Raw genomic sequence first — 14,816 nt, forward strand, 5'->3', positions numbered from 1 at the left:
TTTCTTTTCTTTTTTCTTTTTTTCTGTAATTTATGTTTTTTCATTAACACTAAACCACACTGGAGGTTTTATACGATAATAATAGGAGAGAAGGTAGAAACCAAGTAAGATCTGAAAGCATTTCTGAACTCTGAAAAAAATTCTAAAAGTGCACATTTCTCCACTTATCTTCATTTTTTCTGCTTTGCTCAACAAAGGCGGCTTGAGACACAAGCTCTTATAGAGTAATGGAACGGCTTAAAGATGTTCAGAAAGGTGGGAATCAGAATTATGTTTTCTACCTTATCTCAGCTAATAAAAACAGCGTACTCTATCATTTCCAAAATTATAAAATAGATAGAGTGGAACTCTAAAGTTGCTTTTGTCTCACTTGAGAACAGAAGTCACCCAGCAGGGTGAGAAAGCATGGGATGAATTATCACTTTACAATACTTGCATGAGTTCCATAAGACTTGTAGAAGAGAGTTTGAATTTTGGATCATTATTTGGGTGCCAAGCTTTGCACAGCCTATGAAGACGTTTGATTTTTCAATAAAAATCTGTGACAACCTTGTTCTTCTCATTTGGTACCAAAAACTCTCATTGCTTTGAGAATCTTTGTATCTCCATTTGATATCATACCCCTGTTAACTCCTTGAGATGAGCACCATACCTTGAAAGTCACTATTTGCTGGAGCTGTCCTTTCATGTGATGGCATCTCTGGTTTACTACTGACTCCAATAAGGTCAGTCTTCTAAGGAGACAATTTAAAGTGTCTTCTATAATATCCTTATAATCACAATTCTCACAAAATATCTGAGTAAATAAATTCTTGTTCTTGTCCATTTCTTCTGTTATGTCTTTGATTTCTTTGGCAAGAGACTGATTTTGTAGAAAACAAAACAAAGTGATAATCAGACATTTTGGAAAGCAGGCAAACATCAATCACTGTAAGCATTGTCAGTTTTGCAGTGATGTGTTTTTTTACTTTGTTAATATACACACACTAGCCACAGTTATGCAGCTACAGTACCTCTGTTAGTAAAAAGACCTCAGACTACTCTGAGGAAAACAAGTGCTGAAATAAAATTATGTAGACTCATAGAATAGTTTGGGTTGGAAGGAACCTTTAAAGGTCATCTAGTCCAACACCCCTGCAATGAGCAGGGACATATTCAACCTGACCGTTGCTCAAAGCCCCGTCCAGCCGGGCCTTCAATGTCTCCAGGGATGGGGGATCTACCACCTCTCTGGGCAACCTGTTCAAGTGTTTCACCACCCTCATTTTAAATTTTTTTATCTTTAGATCTAGTCTGAATCTACCCTCTTTCAGTTTAAAACCATTACCCCCTGTCCTGTCACCTCCTTCTCTCCCAACTCCTGCTCCTTCCCTTCCCACCTCCTTCTCTCTCTCCCCATTTCCTGTTGATGAATTTGTACTGTTTCTATATCCCAGAACATTCCACACTCTTTTTCACTTCATTTCAATTTCAACAATGTGGTGTTTCCTAATACTTAGCAAAGAAATTAAATAGAAGAAAGACTCTGTGTTTAGTTCTCTTCTGATCAGGCAAAATTTGGCTCTGGTGCTGCTTTCTGCAACCTTCTCTACATTGTCAATAAAGTTACTTCTACCAGTAACAGCATACATAGAGATTATGACAGCAATATGTCACTTATCCAGGATTCTAACTTTTTTTTTTTCCTAAACACCATATAAAATGCATCCTTATTGGCAATTTAAAGAAAGTCCTATTCATGGATTCCTTACCTCTTGCTTGCAGAGGTATGTTTCTGTTTCTTTCTCCGGCAACAGAGCTGTAGCAACAAAGACCTGCTCTTCCACGTCATCTAGCCACAAGGAGGTGGCTGTGACACCATCATACAGCTTCTGTTCAAGAAGCAGGCTCTGTTCCACCTGTCCAGCCTGGGCAAAAGGAACCAGAGAAGTCCAGAGCAGAAGTACAAGATACTCCTTCTAATATCTAATATTTGGGAAAGGGCTGGATTTCCAGGTGGAAGCTAGAAGCAATTCCATTGTAAGTGTGCTAGAGGACAGATGTAAAGATAATTGAAATGTTACCTCAGGTGACACATCTTCAAAGGCCTGATTCAATTCAACCAGTACTGGTGACACTATGGATTTATCTGCACCCTGTCCTTCCTCCTGATACAAAGGCATTCCAGATATCAGTCTGTTTGGTCTGCTATAAAACTGCTGAGAGAGGAGTATTAATTAGGATGCTTCTACCATATACAGGGTACAAAATCCAGCGATACAGATCCTACCACTGACAGAGGACAATACAAAATTATGCTCATGGTCCTCCCATGACTGTTCTGTGTCATGGATATCTTGACTAAAGGATTGCTCAACAGGAGGTTCACTAGAAGTGCGGGATAAATACTTGTGGCCAGAATTAGCAATGACTTGTTTTTACTGAAAAAATAATTAAATACTATTGAATGAATACAAGATATTTCAAACTTCGCAAGCTCATTTGAATATAGTGTTATATAAAGAATAGTGGGTCTGGGTCTACTAACAATAAAATGGAGGATGTATTTTAATACAGATCTTGGATCATCACTAGTTTAGTTGATTAATCCCTGTTTCTTTCAGTAAAAATTCTGTGACTGAAATCACTTGCTTCTTTGTCACATATCCACTAAGACCAAGAATTGAACATAACTAATACATTCAAACTGAAAATACCAGTTTTACCTATAAGTTGTTGCCAGATTACTGGTCAATTCCAGAGGGATGATTTGTTACAGAATTATCCTGGGTCAGACAAGTAGATCAAAATTTTGTCTGAGCCCTTTCTTCTTTTCTAGTTTATTCACCTGAATGGTAGTGCAATTAAGATCACTTTGAACAGGACCAGTGATAGTGCCAGTATTTAATGGCTTTAAAGATGTCACAAAAATAAATTGTTCCATATTCTTTGTATTAACTACATCACCTTAATGCATCTGCTATGCACATATTGTAATCTCGTGTTGTGATAACTGCTTTCATAGAGAAAACGTGAAGAGAAATTAAAAATAACTACCGGCTGTTCTTGTTCCAAAGCTTTCTGGAGCAGTCTCTGCTTAGTATTGAATTCCTGGTTCAGGCTTTCCCATTTCACCTTCATCTGTTCTTCAGATGATGGCTTCTCACCCTCCAAGGCTAATTCCTCAGAGAGTGTATTAGGCTTCTCACTGAATGGGAAGATGCATAAAGGCTTAACAAATACAGAAGCTGTAACTATATAAATGATTTATTTCCTCTTTCAATCAGGAAATTCTGCATTTAAATTCAGTGCTGCTTTTTAAAGCTTTGATTTTTTTTTTTTTCAGATAATAAGACAAAGGCTGGTTTGTAACAGCAAGAAGTTCTTGTCCTATGGGCTAAACTGTACTTTCTAAGAAACTATTCAGAGTTGTAAGCACCCATATTAAGTAAAAAAAAAAAAACCTCAAAAGAGACTGAATATATGCTACATTGAAACGTAACCTTTAAACAAACTTTACTACAAAGCATGAAATAAAAAAAATATTTTCTCTGACTCCTTCCTCACCTCCTCTCTCAAAATGCCAGACATATCCTAACTTTTTAATGTAGGACAAGCATATGAGTTTGGCTTTGGTAAACAGTGAATGAAATTCAGCATTTTCTGTTTGATTTTTTTTTTGTTTGTTTCTACACTATAACATCATGTGACAGAAGGAAGCCTCAAACAATAGGAAATAAGAAGTACTTTCTGGCATTATAATTAAAAAAAAAAACAACAACAAACCAAACGCAACCAAATTAACAGAAATACAACTGAATTCACACAAATGCTGAGGAAAAGAACTTACTGAGTACAGCTTACATTCCCTGTGCATAAGTCTTAGTTCTGCTGCCTCCTGAACTACCTTCATGTTCTAGACCTTGCTGGAGGAGCCACAAAGGTCGTCATTACTACTGAGATACATCAAGGAAGTATTTTAACTAAAGGGTTGACTGCTACTTGATTCTTAAGCTGATAATGTTCACCCTGGCTTCCTCTTCCCAAAAGCTTTCCCTTCCTGCTCCCCGAAGGTCCGCATCAGCAGTATTCTTCTGCCTTGTCTAGGGCAGAAGTCTCTCCCAGTCAGAGCCAAGGCTTTTGTAGACATCTACTTCTCCCTCAAATGGGCAAGTGTATAACAAAATACAGATCTGAGATGAAATTTGAAAGACAAGGCTTTGAAAAGAAAAATATTTACTAACTGCAGAAAAAATAAAATTAAGCAATTAGTATCTCATCTGGGAAGATCTGGTTACAATGGCAGACTACAACGCTTCAGAGTTTAGCTATGATTTACACCAATGCTGGATCATAAAGCAATAGTAACTGATCCACTGCTTTTCTAATGAATCCTCCTAGTTTGTAATTTTAGTGTGGTACTTGATAGGACAAATAAAAGGAATTTCAAAATGCTGAAGATGATTTGTTAGCACAAAACAATTTTTGTAATAATGTCATCAGACCCCTGAACTATAAACCAGGACTCCAGTATCCTAGGTGCTACATAAAACTACAAAAACAAAGTTTAGAGGATTATATGCAGAAGCAGGATGTAAACATAAGGATGACAAGGCACAATCATAGAACTTGGCAGAAGAACACATGAAATCATACCTTAGACATAGGCCTTCTGGAGCACCTTGCTGTGTTAGGATTTCTTCTCCACGGCACGCTACTGACCGAAGCAGATTCTTCTGCTCTTCTAGCTCTTGTTCCAGTTCCTAATATACAAAGTTACAAAACCAAAACAAAACACAAGCAGATTGTTTTTGTCTGGGAAGGACAAGTCTACTTTGTGCAACTGTCGTGCAAAGATAGATGAGCTATTTCTGATATGGCTTGCTTGAGCACCAAAAGCAGTGCAAAATCTCCACTCAGGGACACAGAGAACTAATTAACTAATGCAATGCAGTTTCTAGAATGTAACCTAGTGAGGATGTTTGTGTATCATGCAACACAATATACCTTATAATGTGTGTATCTTTGCTTATAAAGACAATGTTGATTACTGTTTTGAGCAAATACCATCATCTCTCCTTAGAATAACTTTAAGGGTTGCTTCAGTTCAATTCTACTAATGGACAATGGAAGTGATAATATGAGTTGACCATGGTCACCCAGGAAGTCTACTCCGCCTGGCTGTTACAGATACAGATACAAATAGCTCAGATAAATCATTACGAAAGAACTAAGAAACCTGGTAAAAATTAAGATTTCAGAGGAAACACTAACACGAATGGCTCAGCTTCACTGTCAAGCACAATCTAAAGATGGGAGTAAGAGAAATGCAAAACACCAACCTTCTGTTGCTGCAGGGTGTTCTGTTGTTGCTGTGAGCGAGTGGTTCTTGCTTGTGCCAGCCATTCTTGGACACTGGGGCTTTGTGAGGAAACAAAGTCCAGATCGCTCTCCTCCTTTTCTTGTAATGAACTCTGCTTTAAGAGAAAGAAATAAAGACTTTACAAAATCGCTTACACTGCTAGAAAGCAGGTCCAGCTCACCAACTGAAAACCACATGTAGTGCCACCTTCCACCTCTCAAGTTGCTGGCTCACAAAAATTCTGACGTGAGTAATAACCTTAGATTTCTGACTTCTACTGGTCATTCCTTACCAGCAAGAAAGCACCCCTAAAAATGTAAAAATAAACATGCACCAATGCACTTAGCAGAATCAGGGACCAGAGATCACAGAACATGGACTGATGTGTTTCTGAAGACTGTTCTGATTTTCCTAAGAAACAGCATTGATCTGTAATGGAGGGTGTAGCTTTAACCGGCAATGCAGGGAATCACTGGGTTGTTTCTGCCAGGCTTTTAGTCTAATTAAAGCCATTTTTTAAATCTAACTAAAAACAAGAGAATGCTGGTTATCCTTCTGGTCAAAGTTTATTTATCAAGAAGTACGCAACTCTGTCCATGGTTGGCAGAAACACAGTCAGTTAACAGCAGGTTATATGATGTGAATGGTAAAGACAATAAGAGGGACCAAACCACAGAATGTTATAATAGAACAGAAAAGCAACAGTCCCTTCTCTTCATACTTCTATCATTATGTTCTTCCAGTATGAGTGATTAGACAGGCTCCTTGTGTAAACAAAGAAAGAAAGAGCAAATTCCTTAATAGTTCCAGAAATTGCTTTACGAAGTTCTTGACTTCTGAAATCCCTGTCGGCTGTAAGTATAAATTACTTTAGCAGACAGCGCATTCAAATGCAGGAATTTTAATACACTAGGCCTAATATTAAAGACAGACTTGTAGGTCTGGCTACCTAGATCCACACACCTCTCTGGATTTATTTAATATTACATTCACTTGCAGACACACAATAAGTGTAGAGTTTGTGCCTTTTTTTTTTTTTTTTTCAGCTTCAAGAGCTAAAGCTGGGGCTTAATTCCTCTCCCATTTTGTCTATATATCTCATTTTTGTAGGATTTATATTTTGCCCATGATTCAGCTCTTAATCTAAATAGGGTAAATGTGGCAAATGGTTCAGACATTACAGAATTCTTCCCAAAACAAAAACAGGTTCATGTTCCACCATCCAGAGAGCCTTTGTCTCAAATCAGGCAGAGCCCAGCAGGGCCAAAGGTGGCTGAGGAAACCCCTTGTACCTCAGCTGGTACTCCTCATACTAACAGCTGGGATGGATCTGTGCCACCAGTGTCCCTGGCATCAAGCACTAAACGGTAGAGTTTGGCTAAATAGTAGAAGTTAGGTGTAAGATTTCAGTTTTGAGGAATAATTAGTATACTGGAATTGAAAGGACTGATTAGTGTTAGAGGACATAAACTGGAAGAGGAGCAAAACAAGCAAGCAGGTATCTAAAGCTGGAAGGAACCATTAGCTCTTGTTCTGTGGAATAGCTTTGTTTCAACTAAGGATTCAGCTTGCAGACAAACCTTGGTACTTTGTAGGAACAAGTTCCTAGAAAAGCTGATGTGGTTCAACCCTGTGTGAACAATGTCATTATACAATATCAGATGAGGCAAAGAAAATATTATGTGAGGGATAAAGAGGGATTAGAATTTTACTCTATTAAAAATGCAAAAGGACCATTGTTCTGTAAATTGTAAAAATTATCTGCTAAATTTGATATGCCCTAGCGACAATAACTGTTCAACTTGGTTCACAATCCATAAGTGGAGTCCAAAAAAGGTTTACAATTCATAAAGAAACTAAAGTCTTGCAGGCATGTAGCATCTTAAATAATTCATATTCTACATCTGGAAATTATTGTGCTGTTATTTTCACTATTACAAAAGCATTTAAAAAGCTGTTTTAAAACTAAATCACACCATTGTATTTTAAATGCAGCATGCATACTTTAAAATGAAGCAAAAACGTCTGTGATGTCTTTTCACTTCTCAAGTAATAGATCAGAATAGATCATTATATGCCTAGATGCTGTTGATAACACTTTTCTTCTGCCTAATCATGAGATTTAATATGCAAGAATAACACTAAAGTTACTTCATCTTATAGGCAATAGGAATAAATACCTCATTTTTTTCTTTCCTTTGTTTTTGGTGTTTGTTTGTTGGGTGTGGAGTTTTTTTTTGGTGAAGCTATGTTCTAGCTGCTTGGGACTAAAAATAGTTCTTAGCAAGTCAAGTGACTTTTCAAGCTAACCTCTCAGTAGACTTTAATCTGCATTACAAGCTAGAAATCTTTGAAGCTTATCATGTTTAATTTGCACAGCAAAGCCCAGAAAAGAAGTAAAAGAAAAGTGGGGGAAGGGAGTCACAGCAGGGCAAGCAAATTCAAAACCAGTCAGTCACATTACATGGTTGGGTTTCTTGTCTGTATTTGGTTCTTCACATGCTAGTTTAACCTAAAGAATGACCAAAACCAACTATTAAATAAAATGAAATACTGACAGTAAGCAGACCAATGCTGCTATGAATCGAAACCTAGGACAAGACTGAGGTTAAATGTATCTTTGTTTATACAATATTCTGTTTGGTGTTATGATGCCACTATTATCCATATTTAAAAATATTCTATTTTCTTGATGTTATCTTTTCATTGCATTGTGCACACTGTATGGAAGAAAGCATGTAGTTAGGATTGTTTTTTTGTTAGGGGAGGGATCCTGCCCTAGAGCCTACATAATCTAAAAGGACTCATAACAGGAATAGGGTATATGCAGACCAAGCTAATTATCTATATACTTTACCACTGTCCTTTCAGTGAGATAGTGAGGTTAGGATAGTTCCACCATGAAGAGGTGTCATTAACTTGAAAATGATAAGCTAAAGCTTGCCAGGCAGTTCTTTATTGTGTAATTCCATTTACTAACTAAAGTCAAATAGATCAAACTAAATCAGTAAAATACTTTTGCTCCTTTTCCCAGTTGCACAAAACTTCTATGAAATCCCCCAACCTCCTGCCCACTGCGAAGCCAGCTGGAAAGAGCCACTTACCCGAATGTTGATCTGTTTGTCATGAAGAACTCTCTGCAGCTCCAGGAGGCTGCTCTTCAGTGTCCTGAGCTTCACGGCCAGCTGCTCTGCCTCGTCCTTGGTGTGAGCCTTCCCCTCCATAAGCAAGTTCTCGTTGTGTACAGACAACTCTGACAAGGCTACCACCTTCTGCTCTATTTCAACCAACATGTTCTGCAGTAGCAAAAACAAAGAGCCAAATTCATACATTTTCCAGCATCTGTCGCGCTTTCTGGCAAGACAACCTGTGGCCTTCCTCACCCGTCGTCAAGCTAAGGGCAAGTCAGATTATCATTACTTTGCCTTCCAGGCCCTTTCAGAGACCTGAGGAATAGGTTTGCAAATGTTTGCGCTTGCCATTTCTGTTTGCAACCTTTTTCAAAATAGGAAATTAAAAAGTTATTTGAAACAAAGCATTTGTTGTAGAGGAGATGCTCTTTATTTGTACATTAAAGGTAACGGTGCCTAATATGCTAGACTGACGTCCATAATGAGAAGAAACAGAGCACATAGCTAGAGTGACTTCTTTTCTTTCATGTGTGTTCAGTGAAATGCTTCCTACCTACTTCTATGTGTTGCTCTGGCTGCGTTGATAAGCTTCTCTTCTCACTATTTGCTCTTTCTGATTGGTGTGTGATGGACTTACGGATTTCTGTATAATCCTCTTTAGTCTAAAGAGAGACTTAGAGTGACAAATCTCTGGCATGTTTATTCTCAAAAGCTACTTTCCTGAGATTCCATTAACCATTCATGTATCAAAGACATAGAGCATATTTTGAACTTCCAAACTCAAAGCTCATACAATTCTTGCTAAAAAATCAAATGTTTATTTTTGCCATAGCAACCATCAAGCATAAACTTAGAAATATTGGTCTTGAAGGAATGTGTGCAGGATGAGATGGGCAGAGTCTCTAAAGGGTGGAAAAAATAAAGGACTTTTTTTTGTAAACAAAATAACAAACCAACAAACAAACAACTTACTCTATTAAGATTTTAAGAATCAGCAAAAGGACAGCAGTATTAACTTTTCCACAAAGTTAACTGTTCTTTTTAATTTTGACTTTCCTACAGATTATATTTTTTTTAAAATTACTGCTTTGTTTGAGTTCACATGGTTTATCTATATACAAAAAAACAGCTCCCAAGGACAGGTGCTGAAAGAATACTTGAGGCTGAGCAGACTGAAAATTCCAATAATGAAGTGGTGTTGGTGGGAATTTAATTAGGTGTTTAATTCATCTGATTTATATGAAACTTGATTGCCATTTATCCTAAAATAGTCAAGATCCTAATTCTTTAATATGAAAAGCGATATTTTGTCCATCTACCTCTTGCTTTTCTTGTAATTTTAATTATAATGATCATACAGTTGTAAACTCATATTTAAAAATGGAAAACTTCCACTAATTTGAGAACCTGGATGTCATGACTGATCCAAGTCCTGTTAATAAAAGTATATGCAATTACTCCTATTCCAGCAACACATTTTTCCTTAGTTGTTTTGGTATTCTAGGTTGATTAATATCAAATTCATAAAAATAGTAACTATTGATGATTATATTTTACTTCTGAATGTCTATAGGGATTACTCCTGGAGAAAACACAACACTCTCCCAGTCACCACTGCTAGTGGGAGTGTGTGTTCTTCAGCTGAAAAAGGAGGAGTCGGAAAGCAGACTGCAGGTGTTTTCATACCTATCAAGTGAGCTGTGCAACAACTCTAGCTTAAGTGGAGAAAAAACAATAAGTGAAGAGGATACAAGGCTGGCAAAACAAAACAAAATCCCCTTGAAGGCTGTAGAGCTTCAAATGTTCTCATAGCCAGAATATCTTGCTTTTCTACTGCTATGCTTACACATTCTTTCTAAAGCACTGTTTGCAATCTTTAATAAGAAATTAAAAACAGGCTACATCTTATTTCACAAATAATTGATGAAGCTAACTGAGCATATATGAGGTACTAAGGAGCTCAGAAATTCTTCCCTATTAATATGCTCGCTCATTCCACTCAATAATAGCCTTAACACTGACGTTCCATATGTGTCTCTTCATTCACAAAAAACTATGTCCATCCTGTTCATCTTAACATTACAAGACTGATAATTTTACCTGACAGTCTACCAGCTGTGCTTCCATGTCCATAGGTTCCTCAGCAGTAACCAGGGCAGTGTCCAGTGTTGCTCGGGTATTGAGTAACCAGTGGTCAAGCTCATCAGCTTCACAACGGTACCTTTGAAGAGCCTGCTCTTGCCGCTGTTCTTCCAGCTGTTCATTCAGCTTTTCCTAGAGGTACAAACTATATTTTACCTTTTCTAAACAAATAACAACAATCACTTTAAAATATTTTCTGTCTCTGTCACTCACAACTTCTATATAGTATTTTTAATCCATAATAAACCCTTTCTTTCAGAAGTTGGAAAACCTTAAAAAAATATTGCTTTCAATCACTGAACTTGCTTTTCTGGTGATGTAAATTCTGTTTCAGTTAAGTCACTGTGTTTTCTCTTCCTTCAGTGGATGTCTACTATTACAACCTTTTAAAGGTGAGGCCTTTTCTGCCTCCTCTTGCTGCTCTCCTTTGCATTTGCCCCACATTGATTCAGTTTGCTCAACTAGCACAGCACTGTTTGCTTCAGGAGAAAGACACAAGGGAACATAGAGCTGGGGTTGGGTTGCAGGGAAAGGATAGCAGCCTTGTGCTGTTTGGCAGCAGCAGGCTGTCACATTGCCTTATAGTCTCTCAAGAGAGGCAGAAGAGAGGTGCTTCAGGGACCCAACAGTGTACTGGTGGGCCTTTGGTGTAGCCACTGTGGGTAAAGAGAAGACCGAGGAGCTGTCTACCTTGTCTGGCCTCTTGGAGGCTCCCTATGCTGTGGGCATTAAGCTCCAATGGCTGCAGCAGCAACAGCATCGCAGCAACATAGACTCCCTGGCTTCATTCATCAGCTGGTCCATCCATTGGACAGACAGGGAATGATCAGCAAGGCTCGCTCACCCTTTAATAGTCCCATATGAATGTGAAAACCGGCTGAACAGCTGGCCCCAAAGAGTGGTGATTAGTGGCAAAAAGCCTAGTGAGAGGTCAGTTATGAGCATCAGCAAGTTTACTGATGACACAAAACTGGCAGGAATGGCTTATACACCAGGAGGCTGTGCTGCCATCCAGACAGACCCTGACAGGCTGAAGAAATGGGCTGACAGGAACCTCATGAAGCTGAACAAAGGGAAATGCAAAGTCCTGTACCTGGGGAGGAACAATCCCAAGCACTAGTATTTGCTGGAGGCCAACCATCTGGAAAGCAGCTTTGCAGAAAAGAACCTGGGTGTCCTGGTGGACACTAAGTTGAACATGAGCTATCAATGAGACCTTGTGGCAAAGGCGGCAAATGGTATTCTGGGCTGCACTAGGAGGAATGTTGCCAGCAGGCAAAGGGAGTTTATCCTCCTCCTCTACTTAACTCTGGTGAGACCACACTTTAAGTGCTGTGTCCAGTTCTGGGCTCTCCAGCAAAAGAGATATACAGAGCTCTGGAGAGAGTAGAAGGGATTTTGATAATAAGAAATGCATAGAATGGGATAGTCAGAGGATACTTATATGTATCAGATAATGCAGAATTAAGCATGTTGCAAATGGTAAGGAACAAGGGGAGGAGATTGTACTGGATCTGGCTAGGATGGAGTTAAATTCATCTCTGCCTGTACAGTGCTGTGCTTTGTAACTGTGGCTGAAACTGTGTTGATAACACAGCAATGTTTTGCCTATTGCTGAACAGTGCTAGCACAGCATTAAGGCTTTATTTCCAACTGTCCCTAAAAAAGGCCAGCAGGTTAGGGTTGGGCAAAAAGTTGGGAGAGTAGAGAGCCAAGACAGCTGACCTGAACTGACCAAAGGGATAATCTACACCATATGAGATCATGCTCAGCAACAAAAGACCAGGGAAAGGGGAGGTGAGAGAGGGAGCATTTTTGCTTCTGGCATTTGCCTTCCCAAGGAACTGCTACATGTGCTGAGAGCCTGCTTTCCAGGAAAGTGGCTAAACATCTGCCTGCTGAGGGTGAAGCAGTGAATGACTTCCTTATTTTCCTTTGCTTCCACACAACAGCTTTTCCTTACCTTATTAAGCTGTCATTATCTCAATCCGTGAGTCTTTTTGTCTGCCGTCTATTTTTAACCCATCCCATGGGAGAGGGACGTGAGAGGCACAGTGGGTGTTTGGCCACTGGCTTGGGTCAACCTACCATACTTCTGTTCACAACACACCTTATAGGTCCGAGCTAAGACATGCTGCTTTTAAAAGCATACTTAGAATCTTAAGTCAAGTACATGTGCAGTAAGGAAATTCAGACCTGCATGTGCAGGGTAATTGCCTCAAATAGATAAGTGCTTCTACAACTTTTCCGAATGCTTAATTTTAATGGAAATATTAATAACTGCATGTTAGAATAATTTAAAGAATAGTGATAACTGTTAAATGTCTCAAAGAATCCAGAGTCAAACAGTTCTCAAGATCTAATTATTTAAATTAGGTCTATGGAAAGAGCAATATTGTCAATCCACATCCTCAGCAGCAAAAGCTTTTTTTTTTACCTGTTCTATCTGTATTTCTATATTTACATTCCTGCAGTGTTCTGGAAGATCTTATCTGTGGAATCAGAGCTACAAAGTGCACAGGTTAAATTACTGAATATTACCTACATACCATACATATTTCTTAGCCAGGATTATTGGGGAATACCTGTGCTATTGTATGAAAGTAACTGTCAGAATCCCAGCCATAGTTAAGAGTAGTATTTGACTCATGCTTTATCTTAAAATTATAAATTAGAAGCTCCTCCTACGTACTATCAGAAGTTTGTAAGATCCTGTATGGTGTGCAAACTATAAACAGTCAGATCTCTAGTCTAGTCGCAGTTCCTTATTTTTAATTAAATGCCATTTTTCTTTTGAGAAGAAAACGCTTAGTGTAATTTTTTAAGAATAATAAAGATATTTCCTAAGGACCTGTTCACTGCCTCAGCTGACTGCACAGGACTAATGCAGCTGATGTACCCTGGGACTCCCTTGTAATCCAGGTAGATCGACAGAGCAAATTTTCACTCATGTCTCTCAGAATCAGTTAATGCTGGAAATCACAAAGGCAGCAGCTGCTGTGTTTATGAGTTCACTGCTGCAGTACTTACCAGTAGAGCAATAAAGCTGCCCTGCAATGTTCAAACAAACTGTAGCCAGCTTAAGCATGACTAGATTTTCTCACCTGTGTAATATACACAGTAACTTTCCTATATATACAGGATATTTTTAAAAATCATCTTAGTATTAAAGGATTTTTGGTAAAGCGGGTAGACAAAGAAATAAAGCGGTGCATCTTCCAAAATAAAAGTTCACATGCAAATCACTGAGAAGATAAGCATAGACAACAATGCAATCATTTGGTATAATTTCATGTTTTAAGCTTTCCCCTTTTCTTGTCTCCCAGTTTGGATAGGTGACTCATCAAAAGGTTATTTTAGATAATATAACTTTTAACACTTGCACTCCATTACTTCTCCTGTGGAGGAGGAAGGAATATCAAGGGAACCTATTGAGAAAATGTCCATGAGGACACTAAAAAAAAAAAAAAAAAAAAAAAAAAGTATACATATAAAATGACTCCTGTATTGTGTTTCCAAGATCCCTCTGGTTAATTATCACCTAGCATTAAGATGAGAGGCTCACTAAAAATAACAGTGATTTATTAGTGAAAGGCATTGCAAGAAAAGAGCAGAACTGAAAATGACTTTTTAAAATATCAGCATTCATTGGTGACTAAGGATTTGGTGAAAGTACAGCTCTGCGAAAAGCACCTTGCAAAATCTGGAATGTGGTCCAAAAGACCTGCTTCTAGAGGTTTTTTTTTTCCTGTACCTCTAACAGTTGTCGTTTTCCTGATGCCTTCATTCGAATCGTGGCCATTCGTTCTGCCAAGACCGTGAGCGTGGACTGCAATGCCAGCTGATCAGCTGCTTCTGCATCCAGTGGTTCTGAAACCAGCTCCTGTGCTAATGACGTCTGAAGCTCAGTGATTTCTTCTTGTAACATTAAAATCTCATCCATCAAAGCCTATTTAGAAATGAGAGCAGATAAAGCATTTGCTTCATTCATCAGTATGAAGAAAGCACCTCAGGAGGCATAACTTAATATAAAAGTCAAGATGATTGTCTCAAGGGAGCATGAGGAACACAGAATAGTGCAACATATCACCTCTGGTTTGGCAGTCAGAATTCAGAAGGACTGAGTCCTGCTTTCAGATGCTTAAGCTAGGACTGTGCATCTAATGAATGAAATATGGATTTAATTACTTATCGCAAACTTC

General features: G+C 38.4%; 1 protein-coding gene across 2 annotated transcripts in view; it reads right to left on the minus strand.

The window, feature by feature from the left end:
• Positions 1-14,816, minus strand: part of SYNE1 (spectrin repeat containing nuclear envelope protein 1) — a 304,124-nt gene that overhangs the window by 76,249 nt on the left and 213,059 nt on the right. For both annotated transcript variants that reach the window (XM_082048748.1, XM_082048747.1), the window contains 9 exons: positions 14,369-14,563; positions 10,573-10,746; positions 8,446-8,637; positions 5,322-5,456; positions 4,636-4,742; positions 3,037-3,187; positions 2,064-2,198; positions 1,752-1,907; positions 653-862 (listed from right to left, as the gene is read on the minus strand). In XM_082048748.1, coding sequence (XP_081904874.1) covers positions 653-862; positions 1,752-1,907; positions 2,064-2,198; positions 3,037-3,187; positions 4,636-4,742; positions 5,322-5,456; positions 8,446-8,637; positions 10,573-10,746; positions 14,369-14,563 — 1,455 coding nt within the window. The remainder of the gene's footprint in view (positions 1-652; positions 863-1,751; positions 1,908-2,063; positions 2,199-3,036; positions 3,188-4,635; positions 4,743-5,321; positions 5,457-8,445; positions 8,638-10,572; positions 10,747-14,368; positions 14,564-14,816) is intronic.

The sequence above is a fragment of the Streptopelia decaocto genome, assembly GCF_964273445.1.
Source record: "Streptopelia decaocto genome assembly, chromosome: 3".
NCBI lineage: Eukaryota > Metazoa > Chordata > Aves > Columbiformes > Columbidae > Streptopelia > Streptopelia decaocto.